We start from the raw sequence: 19,046 nt of genomic DNA on the forward strand, positions 1-19,046 counted from the left end.
GTCCACTGTCTTCTGCGTTAGCTCCGCTACCCGCGTTCACGTCCGCGCGAGCGGAGGCGTCTGCCGCCTCACGTTAAACAGAAGGGCCTCGACTCAGCACTGGGGATACAGGACGGCGACCCCAGCAACTGAGCCGCTAGGGACTTGGGACAGGTCGCCCCCGCCTTGGCGAGGCCGGGGCGGCCCCCCGACCCGAGCCCCGGAAGTTTGGGAGTCTCCAGTTGTCAGATCTGGGAGTCACCCTGACCTCCGGGGAGGTGGGGAAAGTTAGCCCCGGACCGGAGGCGAGTGAGTAAAAGCAAAGACAGAGAACTTTCGCGGGCAAAACCCGCCGTCACGTTTCCCTGTTTCCAGCGCAGCCCGAGACGCCGCGAGTTGAAGGGCGGCGAGAGCAGGTGGCAGGACTCCGCCCACCACCGCGCATCCCCTCCCTCGGCTCGCGTGCTCCTCTCCCTCCGCGAGTCCTGCCTCTTGGGCGCGCGCGAAGAGTGGTCGCGCCCTGCATTCTGGGAACTGTAGTCCTGCCGCTGGGAGCCGCTTTGGGAGAAGCGACGCTGGCCTACATACCCCATGGTGCCCTGCGGCGCGGGCCGCTCCCGGATGTGTGCCTGGCGCCGGAAGAGAAGACGGCCCCCCTCTCTCGGCCCGGCCATCTTGTGGGAAGAGCTGAAGCAGGCGTTCTTGGCTCGGCGCGGCCCGCTGCAATCCGTGGAGGAACGCGCCGCCGAGCCACCATCATGCCTGGGCACTTACAGGAGGGCTTCGGCTGCGTGGTCACCAACCGATTCGACCAGTTATTTGACGACGAATCGGACCCTTTCGAGGTGTTGAAAGCAGCCGAGAACAAGAAAAAAGAAGCCGGCGGGGGCGGCGTTGGGGGCCCCGGGGCCAAGAGCGCAGCTCAGGCCGCAGCCCAGACCAACTCCAACGCGGCGGGCAAACAGCTGCGGAAGGAGTCCCAGAAAGACCGCAAGAACCCGCTGCCCGCCAGCGTCGGCGTGGTTGACAAGAAGGAGGAGACGCAGCCGCCCGTGGCGCTGAAGAAAGAAGGTAGAGCTGGGTCGGAGGTGGGGAGCCGGGCGGAGGGAGGGAGCGACGGGCTCGGGCCGCCGCGTGCTCCTGGAGCCCCGCGGCCCCGGAGACCTGCCGCCGATGCCTCGCGTTCCCCGGCAGAAGCCCGGTCCTGCGAGGTGCGGGGAGCGCGGCGCCCGAGCGCGGCCCCGCTCCCGCCGGGGGCCGGCCGCGGGCTGCAGCCTCGGTAGTGGCGGGGCGGGCGGCGCGGGGTGCACGGCCCGTGCTGCTCGGCGTGCTGCTGGGGGTGCAGGGGGTGTCTCTCTCCTGCTATCTTGTCCCCGAGGGCGCGGAGGACCCGGTGCAGAGCTGGGGTCGGAGGCACGCCTGACTCCTCCGTGTTCGGGACTCAGTACGGTGGAGGAGGCTGCTGCTTTAGGGCCACACGTGCTGTATTGTGCCCTCGCCCCATCACCTGTTAGAAGCTCAGTCACTCGCGGGGGGAGCTGAGCTGTCGGGGCGGAGGGAAATGCGGCTGCAGGTGGGGCGGGAGCGGGAATTCTGAACGAAGGCTGCGGTTGCAGGAAGCCGCCCTGAGGCTGGCGCTGGGTCGCGGTCGTTGTCCCGACCCCGCACTCAGTGTGCCCCGCGGGTGGCTGGGCTCGTGGGGGGCGTGCAGAGGCTGTCAGGACGCGCGGCGCCGCACGGCTCTGGAGCCTGCAGCTCCTCCTCCACGTGTGCGGGCAGCTCGGGCAGGATTTCAGTGGCGGGTAACTGTTGCTTCCAGGTCGCTGGGCGTCACAGGATTTCGTGAGCTTGAGTTTTGCGTTCTCACTCATTACGGGTTTGTGTTTGGTGGTGGAGGAAAAAGCAAAACCGTTGGGGGTAAGAAAGCATCCGTGATCAATAGCAAGGTGCAGGACCGAAGCTCTGAGTCCTTCAAGTTGCCTTTGTACGTTGAAAGTTGAAATTACCCTCTACTGCCACGTGCTCCTGAAAGGGCTTGTTTCTCATTAGCTTTAGTTCAATTCGGTAGCATTCAACTAATTTAAAAAATCAAAACAACTGTATTTAGGCTTTGGTTTAGGATTTTTTTTTACATATAGAAGTTTTGTGAGGCTTGGAATGAAGAACCCAGGTGGTGAATAAAATAAAAGAATTCTTGTATTAAAATTACAGGTTGGAGGGAAGCACACGCTGGAGTCTTAGAAAGCGTGTGTGTGTCACTTAGGCCGAATACCTGCTCAGTCAACTAAGCTTCATAGCAACCTGTAGTACAGTTGACTAAATCATTGCGTTTCTCTGTTTAGGAGCACTGGCTTGGGTGATTATTTAAACTATGCTCAACTTTACCTCCTTAATCACGTTAATCCAAAGAAAGCACATGAAAAAGTTGAGTCTGAAGTATAAATCTAAAATGTACCAGGTAGGTGTGTTCACACGTTTTAAGGTTCAAAGCATGAAGCATAGTTTAAATCCCTCAGTTGTTTTGATCATAAAGCCCACTTTTGAAATAAGCTTTTATTTAGAAACTAGTGTCTTAAGTTCCAAAAATAGAGAATTGTCTCCAATTTATAACCAGCACTGAGTTTGTCATTCAGTAGTTTTTCTTTGGGAAAACTTGCATAATAGCTATCAACATTTTTCTTAGATTAGCCTTTCGCAGCACTCTTAACCTTAAATTGCGTAAAACATAGGCTTATAAATATAGGGAAAATGTTGCATGAAAAAGACTCATTTTGAGATCCTGCTACCTGTCAGTGGAAGTTCTGGGCATTGGGGAAGGAGAGACCTGTAAACCAAGTTCCTGCCTCTTGTGGGAAGGATTGTTACCCTGATCCTGTGCTCTGTGCCTTTGAATATAGGTCCTAGCACAACGCTGGACATAGCTTCGATGTGTATTTAATGTTTGTATGAAATAGTTGTGTAGCTTGTCTTTTGTTTATTGGGAGAACTTGAGAACCGACACCACACACTTGCACTGCGAGTGTAGATCAAGTTGTTTTTTTTTCCTAATATTAAAAGCCTGGAATCTGGTGAAAATCAAGTGAGCTTGGCGGAGTATGTGTAAATAATATTGAGAGAAGACTGCATTTTTAAATGTCAATTATTGGATGAATTTATTTAGTAAGTTTTTTAGATTCTGTAACCCTAGTATTGAATATTGGGTGGGGAAGCAAGCCATTGTTCATTTGGGTGTGTTTGGTTTGGATATCATCATTATAAGGACTGGTTCCATAGCTCCACCCAAATACACTGTACCTCTGACGAAATTTATTAAAATGCCTTGGCGTAAGATCTGCCATCTGTGGTCTGTCCTGAGAGTTTATGTGGAACTGACCTTAAAATTTCATTGAAGAGTTGATATTTACCATTTGATTCTAGTTACAAGCAACTGAACAATTGGGTGCATCCTCATGGTGTTCCACGTCTTAGAACCAGAGTGAATCAACTTAAGATCTTGTTGTAAAACCAATTCCTCAGCTGCTTTTTGACTGTCAGAAATGGTGGTTTGGCAATTACAGCATACCTGAAATTCTAGTCATGAATTTAACCATCAATCTACTTATCGTTAAGACTACTAATAATGCATATTGGTTGCTTTTGTGGGCCTCAAACACTAAAGAAAAAAGTAATAAAGGGGGAAATCAGTAAGGTTTCAGCCATCACTTAGTGCCACAAGTTTCTATTTCTTGTGTATTGCTTAAAAGGAGTCCGTGTGTGTGTGTTTTTAAAGTGTCTTTGAAAACAAAGATACTTGTAAGGGCAAACCAAGAGAAAAGCTCTCCATCCATAATAGTAAAATAACTGGACTATTTTCTATTGGTTGCATAACATTTTAAGTTAGCTGTGCATTGTATATACACACGTAAGTATATATATATGTAAACAAACAGTAATGGGAGAGGAAGAGGATGCTTTTTTCCTGGATAATAGCTATTTTAAAACTATGGAGATGTAATCCTAAATGTCATTTGTTTTCCTTTTCAGTTTTGTAGTTTTATAAAATTACCAATCTTTTTACTCTATTGCATTTTTTTTCTTTATCCTCCAGATTATGTAAAATAAAATAGTGACCCTTCACGGTTTTTTTGAGGGTCCTTATCTGGTGAGTGTGTTGATTTGCTTGGTTATTATTTCTGAATGGCTACTGGTGTTATCTTCTTTGATATCTTTAAAGCCAAAATGTATCATTTGCCTAAAATTTCTTCGATTTTAGAATTTTAAATTAAGAGACTGGCATCTTGAAAAGTGAGAGGAATAGTGGTTACCCAGATGCCCTCCAAGTCAGAGAGAATGCTTTAGGGCAAAAAATGATTTAGCAAACTAAATAGAAGTTTAAAATAAGTTTATTGTCTTTAAATAGGGATTTCTCTGAAGTACTTTGTTACACTTTAGAGATGCCCAGTATCTTTTTCATCGAGAAGTGCTAGTTAGTGGACTGAAAGGGGAGCAACTTTTTTTTAAACAGTCTAGGTCTAAATTTTTTGTGTTGCAAAAATAATTTGCTTATGCAAGTTATTTGTCATTTTAGGAATAAGACGCGTTGGAAGAAGACCTGATCAACAACTTCAAGGTGAAGGGAAAATAATTGATAGGAGACCAGAAAGGCGACCACCTCGTGAACGACGATTTGAAAAGCCACTTGAAGAAAAGGGCGAAGGAGGAGAATTTTCAGTTGATAGGCAAGATTTTTTTAATCTCTTCATGTTTTGTGAGTTTATAGAGTCACATATTAACACAGAGCTATAAATTGGGCATAACTACCAGGTAGTAGTATAGCTGGTTACATTTATCAGTTTTTCCGAAAAATATCTGAATGTGCGCATTGTTATACTTCAGACATTTTGGTAACAGCTTTTAGTGTCGAGACTTAGATTTCTTGTAATGAAACACTTCAGTTGAATTGATGGACAGTTTCTTTTCCTTGCTATCCCCTGATGTTGAGTTAATAGGAGAGTCCTGTTGGGTAGTTGTTTATAGCAAAACAGACTACTCATTATGCAGGTTAGATGTGTTTATTTTAATTTTTAAGTGTATTGGCAAATAGCAGTTTTACTGGATTATAATGTGAAATGAATAAAATGAAAACGTAGATGCAGTAGTAGTAAAGTTTTAGAGAGTGCCAAAACAATTTTCTTGTTTCCGGAGAGCTTCCTAGTTGTTCTGATTTTCTTCATGTTTTTAGAAATAGACTATTTTTAATTTTCTAAAACGTGTGTTTAACTGTTGGATTATGAGCCAGTAAATGTGTTGCTGTATTTTTGAGCCCTTGAATGAATTTCCCTTATTTCTTTTCCTGGAAACCTTGGAAGTATTAATATTTTTTATTTGTTATAGACCGATTATTGACCGACCTATCCGAGGCCGTGGTGGTCTTGGAAGAGGTCGAGGAGGCCGTGGACGTGGAATGGGCCGAGGAGATGGATTTGATTCTCGTGGCAAACGTGAATTTGACAGGCATAGTGGAAGTGATAGATCGTAAGTCTTATATTGGTTTTTATTATATTTTTAGATTTGAATCTACTTCTTTAATAAAAAAAATTTGAATTTCTAGAACTGAAGAGTATTATGTTAACTCAGTTTTGTTAGTTCTTTTTCACATTACAGTGGCCTGAAGCATGAGGACAAACGTGGAGGTAGCGGATCTCACAACTGGGGAACTGTCAAAGATGAATTAACGTTGGTATTCTGATTTTTTTAAATAAATAATTTTAATAAAATTGATTCTATACATTACTAGAGGTTCACCCATGACCCTATTTAATGTTACTTGTGCCTGGGACAAGAATGGATGATCTTATCTCAGGTCTACTTCCTTATAAGATTATGTCTTGTTGGATATGTGTGGGTTATAATGTATCAAATAACCAATTTTTCTATAATTCAGTTTATGCAATATTAATTTTTCTTTTCATATGGATATGTAGCTTTTCCTGAAACCCTACGTTGAAGTTATTGGGTATTCTGATTTTCTGTGTCTTTAATAGTTTCTTTTCTACCTATTGACCTTTCTGGTTGTTACAGACATTTAATAAGCTGGTGAAGCTTGCTTTGAGAACCAGCTTCTCTGTCCTGCTACTTTTCGAATAAAGTACTTGCACTGTAACTTGAATCAGTATGCATTTTTAAATTATTTTCTCTTAGAAATCTATTGGGGAGATAGATTTGGTAGGAAAAGACTCTTAGGGAATGTGAAGATTTTTAAATATTTTTGTATAAAGAATCCTGCAGTTACATGTAAATGGACCTAGATGCCTTTCTTTTTCTTTCTTTCCTTAGAGAGTCCCCAAAATACATTCAGAAACAAATATCTTATAATTGCAGTGACTTGGATCAATCAAATGTGACTGAGGAAACACCTGAAGGTGAAGAACATCCGGTTGCAGACACTGAAAATAAGTAAGTTGTTTTATGTGTAGTCGTAATGCTCCCGCATTGAAATCAGTTTGGATTTTTACCAAGAAAATAACCTGTGTTTAATGCTGTTATTTGATGGCTTTTTAACAGAAGAGACTTTTATTGTATCCCAGTCCCTCAAATAGTATCTATTTAAAGGAGTGCTTTACACATGTATATATTGGGCTCTAATAGTTTAAAAAAAGAAATAGTTATTTCTATTTGAAATTACCATTATCATCTTAAAAAGATAAGGAAAATACATATTTTAGTAAAACCTGTTAGCCCTAAGCACAAAAATTAACTGTTTTAACCTGAGAGAATAGGATAAGATATCATGCATTTTCCCTAACCACAGTACTTGGTAGAGAGTTTGTGGTGGATAATTCTAGTGACAGCTGTCCAGAGACATTGAATAGGTGGGAACTGGAAGCTGAAGTTGGGGGTTTCTAAAAATTAGGCCAAATAGTTGAATTTGTAGTATTTAGAACTAGTAGTTGAAAGTTTTTTGAACATTATACATATTTTATTCTGAGAGAGTTTAAAAGTAGAAAATATGACCATTTTAAAATTAGTTCCATCATCTCTTGGAAGGTTTTTTCCCATCAACATATAATTTGGAACATAGCATTATTGGCTTGTTTTAAAATGTATGAGGAGAACAAGGGCCAGAATATGTTATTAGTTCACCAGCTTCCTTAATCCTTTTCATTTTCTGAGTTTTTAGGTAGAAGGCTTGGTTTTGGAGTTTTCTTTTATTCAAGGATGGGAGAGTTTTAAAGATTTAAGTTATGCTGGTAGAAATAATTTAATGCCTTCCTCTGGTTTCCATTATGACAAGCATAATTATATGCGAGTCATTTCTTACAGTATTGTGCTTTAAAGTCTTGCATTACAGATTATTTAGGTCAGTAATTCTTAACCAGGGCATATTCAGATCAGTCAGGGAGGGGATGCTCTTCTAAACTTTCTTTTTCTCCAGGAAGAATTGTTCTTACGGTGAACCACTATAATGACTGGAGTATCATGTTTTGTGGGTTTGTTGGAATAAGGAATAATAATTGATGTACTGTTGGAGAGAGTAGATAAATACATGATCTTAAGTGATATGTTGAACTTAGGGTAATATAAATTCAGTTTTATGAAACTAGATAGAATCATAATTTTGTGTGGTAAACAAAATGTGAGTGGTGAGTTAAGTGAACCTTATGTAACAATAAGTACTTGACAATGCTGAACATAACTGTTGTTCCTTTACTAAAGAGCCCATGTTTAAAGCCCCTTAAAAGTGATCTGCAAAGATTATAACTTAACCAGAAGGAAATGATGTATGTGTAGGGTATTGGAAGCAAGCAAATAAGATTCTGACGGTATTAGAGCAGTCTCTGCTCTTAGTCCAGTGTAGGGGAAATCTGAACATAGCATTATATCTTGCATATGGAAGTATAAATTCAAGAAGCACTGCTTTGGCTGACTTTGATTAACTCCCTCCTATATAGTTTCCATAGCCTCTGTTGTGTCTCATTTGATCCTTACAACAACTGTTGAAGGAAGGTAGGTGTCATGGTTTCGGGATGTGATAAAGGTATGCTGAGTTCTATTCTTGGCTGTGTCACAACTTATGTGTAACTAGGACCTTCTTTCAATCCTTAGTTTTCTCATCTGTAAACTGACAGAGTTGGACTTGATAGCGAAGATCTCATCGATTCAATGTAAACTTGGTTTAGGAAGTTTTAAGATGGGATTTGTCAAACAGTAAAGAGTAGCGTGGAAGGGAGCTATTTGAGTTCTAAGGCTAACTAAATCACCTGCTATCTTTGGAAAGAAGCAGGGCTCCCAAAATAGCAAACAACTTGTTGGTGACAATTGGGAATTGAGATTAGACTAAAAAAGTTGATTCCTAGGCCTATGCTTTGTTTCTGTAAAAAGGTAAAAAGATAATATATAGTAGTTATAGACTGAGAATTTCATTTCGAAATAACTAATTTACTGTTAACTATTGAAAGCATTGTGTTTTCTGGAGAGTTCCATTACTAGTGAAACCTTAGTCTCCTGTCCATATACAAGTTTGTTCGAACATTGGGGTATAGAGAATTTAGGATTTGTAGACACTTTATGTCTACCCTTAAATGTGTAGACACATTTTAAAGTTTGTTTTGCCTTAAGTGTTGTTAAAATAAAGGTTGCAGGAACAGTTCTTTTTTATTCTAGAATATGAAACTTGGTTGCTCACAGGCATCCTAGATGATTACCTTCATGTATCTTATGAGTTGTATATTGTGGGAAATGATGGAAATTAAAAATGTGTTTTAGGAGAAGCTAGGCCAAGGTTTTTAATCACATAGGGGTACAGTTTTAAAACAAAGTGGTGTGATTTTTAAGAAATCTGTATTTTAGGTTTGGTAAACCAGTTTAAGGTTGTATTACTGATAGCTGATCATTTAAGAGTTTATGAAGATGAATTGTATATTCCTCGGTTATCCATGCTTTCACTAATTCAGTAAGCATTGCATTCCTGGTGTCTACCAAGTTACATGTAGCCATTGGGTTACAAAGAAAACTGATCCTTCCATCCTTGGATGATAATCTCTAAAAGATTACCAACCAGCCAAGATTAATTTGCTTATAAGTTCTGTAGGTTTTATCAGCCCCTACCAGGGGCTTAACTTAAACATCTTTTCACAGGGAGAATGAGGTTGAAGAAGTAAAGGAAGAGGGTCCAAAAGAAATGACTTTGGATGAGTGGAAGGCTATTCAAAATAAGGACCGGGCAAAAGTAGAATTTAATATTCGCAAACCAAATGAAGGTGCTGATGGGCAGTGGAAGAAAGGATTTGTTCTTCATAAGTCAAAGAGTGAAGAGGTAAAATTAAGTTTTGTGGTGTTTGGAAAAGTTTAGATGTCTTGAATCGTATTTATAGTTTTTTAGAATTTCACGTGGATAATCTGTTTATAAAAAAGCAAAGCTCTATGTAGGATCATTGGGGCAAATATATTGCTCAAAAGAGAAAATAAACTGCATTACTATATATTCCAAGAAATTGAGTCCTTCATTCAATCCATAATTATATTTAATGTGGTGGGTTTGGGTTTTTTCCCTAAAAAGCTGTCAGTCACTTGTATGTCATACAATTTATTAGTGTCTTAGAAAATGGTAGGTCTTTTCAAAGTTGTGATAATATTTTTAAAAATCTTGCGAAACTGGGAATCAGTAAAGGACTTGTATTAGGTTGAAAAGGTTGACAGTTTCGTGTGGTTTAACCTAAAATAAAATGTGTGGTTTCATTCAGTATTCAGCTTTTGAAACTACCTATGCCATATATAATGGTCAGGACTCTTCAGTAAATGGTAGTATCCTCTTTTACTGAGGAAGGATGTCTTATCAAGACCAGAGAATTTTACAGGTTTCCTTTCCTTAGGAAACATGGAAACTAATGAAAATATTTGAGAAAGATATATTGGTGGCTTTTGATTTGGTAGCTTCTATTTAAGTCTTGGGGCACGTTCTTAGAGGAATGTCCCAGTGCTATATCCTTCTAGGGCTTGTTTAAGTATGAGATTTTAGTCATAAAGTTAAATTGAAATGTTACAAAGGCAACGTGTTATAAAAAGATTCAGGGGCTGGCCCCACAGCAGTTAAGTGCGTGCTCTCCGCTACTGGCGACCCAGGTTCAGATCCGGGTGTGCACTGACACACTGCTTGTCCGGCCATGCTGAGGCGTCCCACATACAGCAACTATAGAAGGATGTGCAACTATGACGTACAACTATCTGCTGGGCTTTGGGGAGAAAAAGGGAAAAAAAAGGAGGAGGATTGGCAACAGATGTTAGCTCAGGGCCGGTCTTCCTCAGCAAAAAGAGGAGGATTGGCATGTTAGCTCAGGGCTTGTCTTCCTCACAAAAAAAAAAAAAAGATTCAGTAAGATCTTATTACATTTTAATTTTTTGAAAAAAACAGCTGTGAAACAAACTTGGAAATATTTAAAATAATATTGAATTTGAAGAGATTAAATATTTTTCTAGGTTTAGAAATGATTTTTTAAACATTGCCTTCGTAAATAGTATAAATGAGGACATTGTCTCAAGTGTCAAGTCCTGTAGGCAAAAACATTTTGCTTCATTAGAACACTTTTGGTTATTTTTTCAAAGTTCTTAGAGCTAAAGTTGTTTTGGTTATCTGGGTAAAACAAATAGGATTCCTGGTTAAAGAACCACGAAAGTTCACTTTGGGGAGATGGTTCATTTGAACAGTTATTAAACTGCTTAGGTTAATATGAAAAAGATTTACTTAGACGCCTTTGAGATAATTATTCTTTTTTTTTTTTTTTTTTTTGAGATAATTATTCTTAACTTTTTTGGAGTCCTGACAGAACTTCTCTCCAGAACAAGATACATACACAAATTTCTGATACAATTTTAAATCATTCCTTAATGCCCTGAAGCCTCTTCATGCATTTTATAGACATCAGGTTAGGTATCCCAATTTTAAGTATTATTTTACATTGAGCTTTTCAGAAATTATTATACAAGGTGATGTATATGATTAGAAATTTTTGAAAATTATAAAACGTGAAATTGGTTCTAAATAACTTTGAAACCAGAACATTTTCGTTATCGAGCCATTTTGACATGTTTGGGATCTTAGGGTTACGTTGCCTTTTGGATGGGTACTTGTTGAAATCTGGCCTTATTGGCATATGTGGCCTTATCATTTGAATATATATAGGTCTTCAGGTTTGTTATGTATGACACTTTAAGTGCTCTTTCTCTTTTACATATCTTCATCCTCACAACAAATATGAAGTAGTTAGGGAAAAGAAGAAACTTGTTAGAAATGGAGAACTGAGTTACAGTGGTATCGACAAAGCTGAAACCATGGCCCTTATTTCCTAATTATTATTCATTACTCGAGAAAAAAAAATTTTGCAGATTTATCCTCCTAGTTACCTTGAAGGTTAGGGATGTGCCCTGAACATCCAAACTTTCTTTTTATTATTGTAATAAAATCTTTGAGGAGTTCCAGTAGTGTATCAACTTATGCTTTTTGGCTTCTGTTTTCTAGAAACTTAAGAAAAAGCTTCTAATTAATGAATTGATATCATTGCTTTGCAATAGCAAACATTTAAAAATTAGACAATTAGTGTTGACTTTAATTTGCTAGTGGTTTTGTAGATTTATTTTTTTGTTACGGGCTCCTTTAAAATTATTGTTTTAGAGGCTGGCCCGGTGGTGTAGTGGTCAAGTTCAAGTGCTCCACTTTCGCTGCCCAGAGTTCATGGGTTCGGATCCCGTGTGCGGACTGAAACATGGCTTATCAAGCCATGCTGTGGCGGTGTCCCATATAAAGTGGAGGAAGATGGGCAAGGATGTTAGCCCAGGGCCCATCTTCCTCAGCAAAAAGAGGAGGATTGGCAACAGGTGTTAGCTCAGGGCTAATCTTCCTCACACACAAAAAGATAAATAAAATAAAATTACTATTTTAAAGAGAAACTTCTATTGCCTTTAAATTAGCTTGGCCTGGCACTAAGGAATGATGTTTAATTTGGGTGTTAGGTGATTAAAGGGGTGAAAACATGGATAGAAATACAAAATTTATTTGTACTTTAAAGAGTAGTTAACAGATGTAATATAAGATTTTTAGAAAGAACAGAATGTTCATTATTCCTTCAGAAAAGAGAAAGATTATACATTTATTTAGAAGAATTAAAATGTTGTTTGAAGTACTATAAGAATAGTTTCCAACTAGAAGGTTAAAACCTATTTATTACATATATACAAAGAAATCGGGCATTAAGCAGTGAAAATTCTCTGGCTTTTTTTGCAGACTGGGTCATTTAGCTTGTGCATAAATACAAAGGAGTATTTGGATTTCACAAACATGAGGGCTTCGTTTTTAAGAAGCTTCCTTTGGTATATTTAAAGTGTGGTTTTATTTGTGCACAGCTTTTCAGGGTTCTCCTCCTGTAAAGTTGTGTTTTACTTGAATCTGTAGCTCTCCAATTTATGTGAAATAATGTATAATTGTATATGAACAGAAAAGCATTCTGAGAAGTCTGTACACAATTTCTTTTCCCAAGTCACAGTTGGAAGAATATAGAACTGAAGTTTTTCTTTATAACTTATAAAGAGATTCATCACCCAGTGGCTGGCTTTCACTTAAATTTTTAGGCTCATGCTGACGAGTCGGTTATGGACCATCATTTCCGGAAGCCAGCAAATGATATAACGTCTCAGCTGGAGATCAATTTTGGAGACCTTGGCCGCCCAGGACGTGGTGGCAGGGGAGGACGAGGTGGCCGTGGGCGTGGTGGACGTCCAAACCGTGGTAGCAGGACTGACAAGGTAATTTTAAGATTTCTTTTACCCTTTTAAGTCATTGGAGGACCTTTTTTGGTAAACCACTGCCCTGGGTCTTTTGGGGACATAAATAGAAGAAGAAAAAGAGGTAGACATGTCTTCAAGAAACTGCATTTTAGGTTATGTTTTTGTTTACAGCACTTAAATCACTGTTTGAATAGTGCTACCAGTAGAGTTAAATTACCACCCTTTATTGAGTTCATATTAGGTGCTGGTCATGTGCTGTGCTAGGCGTTTCACATTTTGTTACTATGTTGACATCCCCATTTTACAAAAGAGGAAATTCAGGTAGGGAGTCATGTTAACTGGCTTTTGCCAAGGTCTACCTGAAATGCCAACTATTTCCTTTGCCTTGAGTCTTCACTGCTTTTCTGGTCTCAGCTTAACATAACCTTTGTGTCCATTGTATAATTGTGTGACACTCACTAGGTGATTGTTGACACCTTTTTGTTCTTGATTTCTTACTAGACTGTTCTGTTAAGAGCTGGGATTGATTTTTGTCCGACTTTCTGTAATCTCCAATGCCTTGCACAGTGTATGACACAAAACAAATTCTTACGAAATATTTTGATAGAAGCCCTAGTAATTGATAGATTTGAACTCTGATCTGTCTGGTACCAAAGTCCATGCTTTAATGATAAGATTTTATTAAACTAATACATACAGTTAGTTTGGGTTAGTTCATTTTCTCTTATGGTCTGGATAGGAAACCATAATGTCCACCTGAATTCTCAATACCTCATATACAAATTTGGGGGACCCACCTGCTTGATTGAGTCTGTCAATGTTTGATTATAGTGGTAACTTAATATTATAGATTTTATGGTCACCAATAACAATGTGATGATATTTTGTTTCTGTTTCTTTCTCTGACATCACTTCTTTTTAAAGGCCAGTGTTGTGTATATGGACCTTTTCAATATATGTTTTTTGTTGTTTTGTTATTTGTACTTAACTGTAAATAGCAGTTGGGTTCTTTTCTAACATTGATGGATGTGCTGCTTAAATAATTGTAATCAGTTTCTTAGCCTGCTTTCAAATTGATGCTTTTCTTATTTAGCAAATGGGGAAGATGTGAGAATACTGAACAACAAAGTAAGAATCCACATATATATCCCATCCACATATATATCCCAAAGTAAGAATCCACATATATATCCTACTTGTGTGATTTATTTGAAAAATAAAGTAACCCACGCTGTTTCTAGGGACTCTTCTTAGGTCTTGATAGAAATTCAGGATAAGGGTCACTGCAAATATTTGTAGTCCTATTCTGATCCATAATTTTGCCTTTTAAGTAAAAGCTTTGACACATTTTACTTAGTATTTAACTTCAGGATTTTTTAGAGTTCTGTGTCTAAATGTAGACACTGGCAGTTTATTTTCAAGAGTTGAGAATTGTTAATTTTGGTTTGTTTCTTTTTCAGTCAAGTGCTTCTGCTCCTGATGTAGATGACCCAGAGGCATTCCCAGCTCTGGCTTAACTGGATGCCATAAAACAACCCTGGTTCCTTTGTGGACCCTCCTCTCTGAAGTTTTGCATGCTTAAGGATCCCAAACGACTAAGAAATTTAAAAAAAAAAAAAAAGACTGTCATTCATACCATTCACACCTAAAGACTGAATTTTATCTGTTTTGAAAATGAACTTCTCTCGCTACACAGAAGTAACAATATGGTAGTCAGTTTTGTATTTAGAAATGTATTGGTAGCAGGGATGTTTTCATAATTTTCAGAGATTATGCATTCTTCATGAATACTTTTGTATTGCTGCTTGCAAATATGCATTTCCAAACTTGAAATATAGGTGTGAACAGTGTGTACCAGTTTAAAGCTTTCACTTCATTGTGTTTTTTAATTAAGGATTTAGATGTTCCCCCAATTACAAACTGGTTTTAAATATTGGACATAATATCAGTTTTAATACCTGCTTTGCATTTTCACACATGGTCAACTGGGACGTGTAAACTTTGTCAAATTTTATGCTGTGTGGATACTAACTACTTTATGTATTTTAACTTAGTTTTAATATTTTCATTTCTGGGGAAAATCTTTTTTCACTTCTCATGATAGCTGTTATATATGCTAAATCTTTATATACGGAAATATCAGTACTTGAACAGATTCAAAGCACATTGGTTTATTATAATCCTCTGCTCCTCCTGCATGGTTCATTAGGTTCAAATTATAAATGATTCACAGTTTCAACTAGATTTACTTTTAAAATGTGTGACTTTCCAATTTTTAAACCAAACTAGACACCTTACTGGTGAAAGTTGCTCAAGCTACTTGTTAGACACGTCTTGTCAAGCGAAGTAGTTTTATGGGTATTGGGTTTTTCCGTTCCATCAGGGTGGGTGGGACAAGTTGATTTGGCTAATGCATAATATTTAAACTGCTCTGTAAAATAAGTGGCCACTCAGTATGATTTTTTTTGTGTGAAACGTTTCAAATCAAAATTGTACGTGCATAATCAACAACCCTTTAACCCTTCCTCGTTCTAAAGAAACCAAAGGGCACTGGTTAGTATGGTAAGATGGGGGAGAATGTTAATTTTTAGAATTTGGAAAGCAGACAGCTTTACTTTATAAGGTTGGAACAGCAGCACCATCCATGAAATATAAACCAAAAATCTTAATGTTTCTGAATTTCCTATATTACTATTAATTTTGGTCTTAAGTTGATAGATGACTGTTCCACAGAAGGTGATAAATGTCTTTTACCTTTCTCCGTTAGAAAATTAGGTTCATAATGGATTCCTTGATCAGGAGCATCACCATTTACTAAAACATAGATGGAGAGAATGATCAATAAACAGGTTTTCTAGGCTGTTATTTTTAGTCTTCTGCCACATTTATTAAGCTAAACAGGAAAGGAGTTTTATTTACAGTTTTAAAACTATTTTGTCACTCAGTTTTCAGTAATTTTTCCACCTATGTATGGTAATGTCCAGTTTTAAAAATATTGAAGATCTTAAATCATAAAATGTCTGCTACTTAGCTGATTAGTTCTCCCATATACTTCTAAAAGAGAGAAATTGTACACTATAAGAGTTAATCGTTTGGATTAGATTTATTAATCTAGTTACCTACTAGTTTGACATCTTATGAAGGAGGTAATTGGTTTTTAATGATGGATAAACTTGTGCTGGTGTTTTGGATCTTATGATGCTGAGCATGTTCTGCACTGGTGCTAATGTCTAACATGGTTTTATATTTACAAACGTACCTGCTACCCAGAGGCAAGTATTAACTTAGTCCATATGGACTATTGACCCCTCTTGAGATTGCAACATACGCACTCCTAAATCAGTGTGTTTAGACTTTCAAGTATCTTAACTTGTTTCTGGACATGTAACATGTTTATAAACCTCTTGATTTCTAGCAACATATAGAAAACACCTATTAAAAACACTTCACAAGTTCTACTCGCTGTCAGCCATTGCTGGCATTGTGTCACTAGAGAATACACAGCAATATCTGGTATGTTGCAAGCTTTCAAGATAGCCTGAACTTTAAAAAGTTGGTCCATTAGTTGTATCTGATGGATGTAAATTTGCCTCCTAGTTCACTTTGTGTCAAGAGCTAAAACTGTGAACCTAACTTTCTCTTATTGGTGGGTAATAACTGAAAATAAAGATTTTATTTTCATGCTCACTTCTTAAAAGTCATAAAAACAAATAGGAGCCCATTTATCGTCACGTGTTTTCTGACCTGTGTGCACCCTCAAGATAATGCTCATATTTCATTTTTTCCCCTTATATTTAGGTTTGGTTTATGTGGGATTTATGTTAAACCAGGCTGTCGAATCACTTTTTTGAGGGATACCTATTTTAATGAGTATTATAATTAGAAAGTTGAATTTTTATTTTGAGGAAGATTGGCGCTGAGCTAACATTTGTTGCCAGTCTTCCTTTTTTTTCTTTTTTTCTCCCAGAGCCACAGTACATAGTTACATATCCTAGTTGTAAGTCCTTCTAGTTCTCCTGTGGGATGCCGCCTCAGCATAGTTTGGTGAGTGGTTAGTAGGTCCGCGAACCCAGGAACCCTGCTGCAGTGGAGCTCACCAACTTAACCGCTGCGCCACTGGGCCAGCCCCCTAGGAAGTTGAATTCTTAACTTAAAATGAGTTGAAAGGACTGACGTTCCTCTTAGCAAGTCTGAATGTGGAGGTTATACTGAATGCCCTTTTTTATTTTCTTTTGATGAGCAAGGTATAATAGTCTAAAGAAAAGCCCTTAATGGATATAGATCCCTGAATAATAATGGTGGCAGATTGAATGTTTTAGTGAACTAATATCTTGATGCTTTTAAATGCAAATGATGCCAGAGTTGATATTTTTTAAGATGTTTTCAGCTTGCATTGAAATGATTGGGGTATGGTTTCTTTTTTAGTTAAATACTATTCGAGACCTGTGTGGAGTTATGAAAGATTTTAAAATGTGTCACTAGGTACTATTCCTTTATTCAGTTTTATTTTAAAAGTGGAAGCAGAACACATCATCTCCAGGCTTGTAAATCTATTTGGGCTTATTTTTTTGCATGGGTTTGGAGGGAGAAGATTAACAACTCATTCTGATTGTGTTATTTTTCTAATTGTCAGAGGTGGTTGTGCTGAAATAGAAAAACTACTATGGGGCCTTGTGGCTTAGCGGTTAATTGCGTGCGCTCCGCTACTGGCGGCCTGGGTTCGGATCCCAGGCACACACCGACGCACCACTTCTCCGGCCATGCTGAGGCCGCGTCCCACATAGAGCAGCTAGAAGGATGTGCAACTATGACATAGAACTATCTACTGGGGCTTTGGGGAAAAAGGAGGAGGATTGCCAATAGATGTTAGCTCAGAGCCGGTCTTCCTCAGCAAAAAGAGGAGGATTAGCATGGATGTTAGCTCAGCGCTGGTCTTCCTCAAAAAAAAGAAAGAAAAATTACTATGCTATTAGGGAGTTGCATACAAAGTGTAATACATTGGATTTTTCAAATATATCTTTAAGAGCTCTAGCATTATGTTGACGGAAGCAACAAGTATTAAAAGGTTAAAAGAAAACCTTAGGGAGAAATGTGAAGCTAGAATGGAAAGATTTTGACTTTAAGGTAAGATTGTTCAGGTATATTAATGGACATCTATCCCAATGTTAAAGTAACTGGTAATAGCAAATTCTAGGGCTCAGGTGCATGTACTTCTACTTTGTAAAGAAAGTAAAGGCTTAGAAAATAGATTCTAACCCAAACGTTTGTAATTCAACTGATATTAACATGTAAATAAGTTATTTCGGAAGTCTGAACACTTACAAGTCAGATCTCCAAGTTAACTGGAGAAAGCCCAGAACTTGATTACTAGTATGCTCTGCTGTCTAGTAATAAGGCAGTAAAATGATCTCTAAACAAATTTCCAGACCTAGTAATTAGTGAAATAATTTATCAACGTCGTTTGCAAAATTGTCAGGTTTTATCATTGAGATATAAATTGGCAACTTTCAAAAGTTTGTGTTCAGTTACTTACGTTAGGCAAATGAGGTTATATGAGAAGTGATTGAAATGTCTATTTCAGGCTGAGAGGAATTTACTAAATCAAAGAATATAAGGAAAGAAAGGTAACCTGAAGGATGAGAAGCTTAATATCAGAAACTGGGTAAGATATAATTAAAGCCATCAAGATTTTGGCTACAGAGGAAAGTACTGACATTAGAAATGAGTGTTGTTGAAATGTGCCATATCCAAGCCAAGGGTCAGCAAATTTTAACTTGTGGCCTGTTTTTGTACAGTCCCTGAGCCAAGAATGGCTTCTGCATTTTTAAATAAAAATCTAGTATTCTACAAAGATACATGTAGCCCACAGAGCCTGAAACATCATCTGGTCCTTGACAGAAAATGTGCGCTGACCCCTAATCAAAGCTGTCTCTCACAGATCAGCATAAGAGTTCTTTTAAAGTAAAAACTAAGTTCTGGGTACAAATTAAAAATCATCCTACCCCATGGAAAGTTGTGAAATTAGTATTTTAAAGCAAGTTTTTTGTCCCTTATCTGTCTAATCAATATGAGGGCAAGGTATCTGGCAGCCTGTAAGTTAAGGTGGTCTTGTTATTTTTAAAAAAGATTGTGTAGCTTGCTACTTAAATATATTCTAAAAGCTGTTAAGGAAAGGATAAATTTGCTGTAAAAGTAAGCTTAATGCCACGATTATAGTTGAATGTTTCACATTTGGTGGCACTTGTCATTTAGTGCTGAGATCTTGCTGTCATGCTAATTTATTTTCCCATGAGGTGAGAATTCTGAACATT

At 38.4% G+C, this 19,046-nt stretch overlaps 1 protein-coding gene across 4 annotated transcripts; it reads left to right on the forward strand.

Moving 5' to 3' along the window:
* Nucleotides 1-649: 649 nt before the first annotated feature.
* SERBP1 (SERPINE1 mRNA binding protein 1) lies at nt 650-16,422 on the forward strand. 4 transcript variants are annotated; one of them, XM_004431473.3, is made up of 8 exons: nt 650-1,050; nt 4,547-4,697; nt 5,353-5,493; nt 5,605-5,694; nt 6,295-6,414; nt 9,097-9,274; nt 12,580-12,753; nt 14,196-16,422. In XM_004431473.3, the coding sequence occupies exons 1-8, from the start codon at nt 738-740 to the stop codon at nt 14,250-14,252; spliced, it is 1,224 nt and encodes a 407-aa protein (XP_004431530.1). In that variant the 5' UTR covers nt 650-737; the 3' UTR covers nt 14,253-16,422. The 4 variants fall into 4 exon arrangements, with proteins under 4 accessions (XP_004431530.1, XP_004431532.1, XP_004431531.1 ...); XM_004431475.3 differs by having other exon boundaries at nt 6,340-6,414; XM_004431474.3 differs by having other exon boundaries at nt 5,623-5,694.
* The last annotated feature ends 2,624 nt before the right edge of the window (nt 16,423-19,046 follow it).

The sequence above is a fragment of the Ceratotherium simum genome, chromosome 2 (assembly GCF_057802395.1).
Source record: "Ceratotherium simum simum isolate JZ-2026a chromosome 2, ASM5780239v1, whole genome shotgun sequence".
Classification (NCBI taxonomy): Eukaryota; Metazoa; Chordata; class Mammalia; order Perissodactyla; family Rhinocerotidae; genus Ceratotherium; species Ceratotherium simum.

What these genes read in the sequence shown, in the direction of transcription:
- SERBP1 (XM_004431473.3), top strand. Translation starts at nt 738, where the DNA reads ATGCCTGGGCACTTACAGGAGGGCTTCGGCTGCGTGGTCACCAACCGA. An exon ending in CGTGGCGCTGAAGAAAGAAG is followed by an intron (nt 1,051 to 4,546) that starts GTAGAGCTGGGT and finishes TTGTCATTTTAG; the next exon opens with GAATAAGACGCGTTGGAAGA. An exon ending in ATAAGTCAAAGAGTGAAGAG is followed by an intron (nt 9,275 to 12,579) that starts GTAAAATTAAGT and finishes TTAAATTTTTAG; the next exon opens with GCTCATGCTGACGAGTCGGT.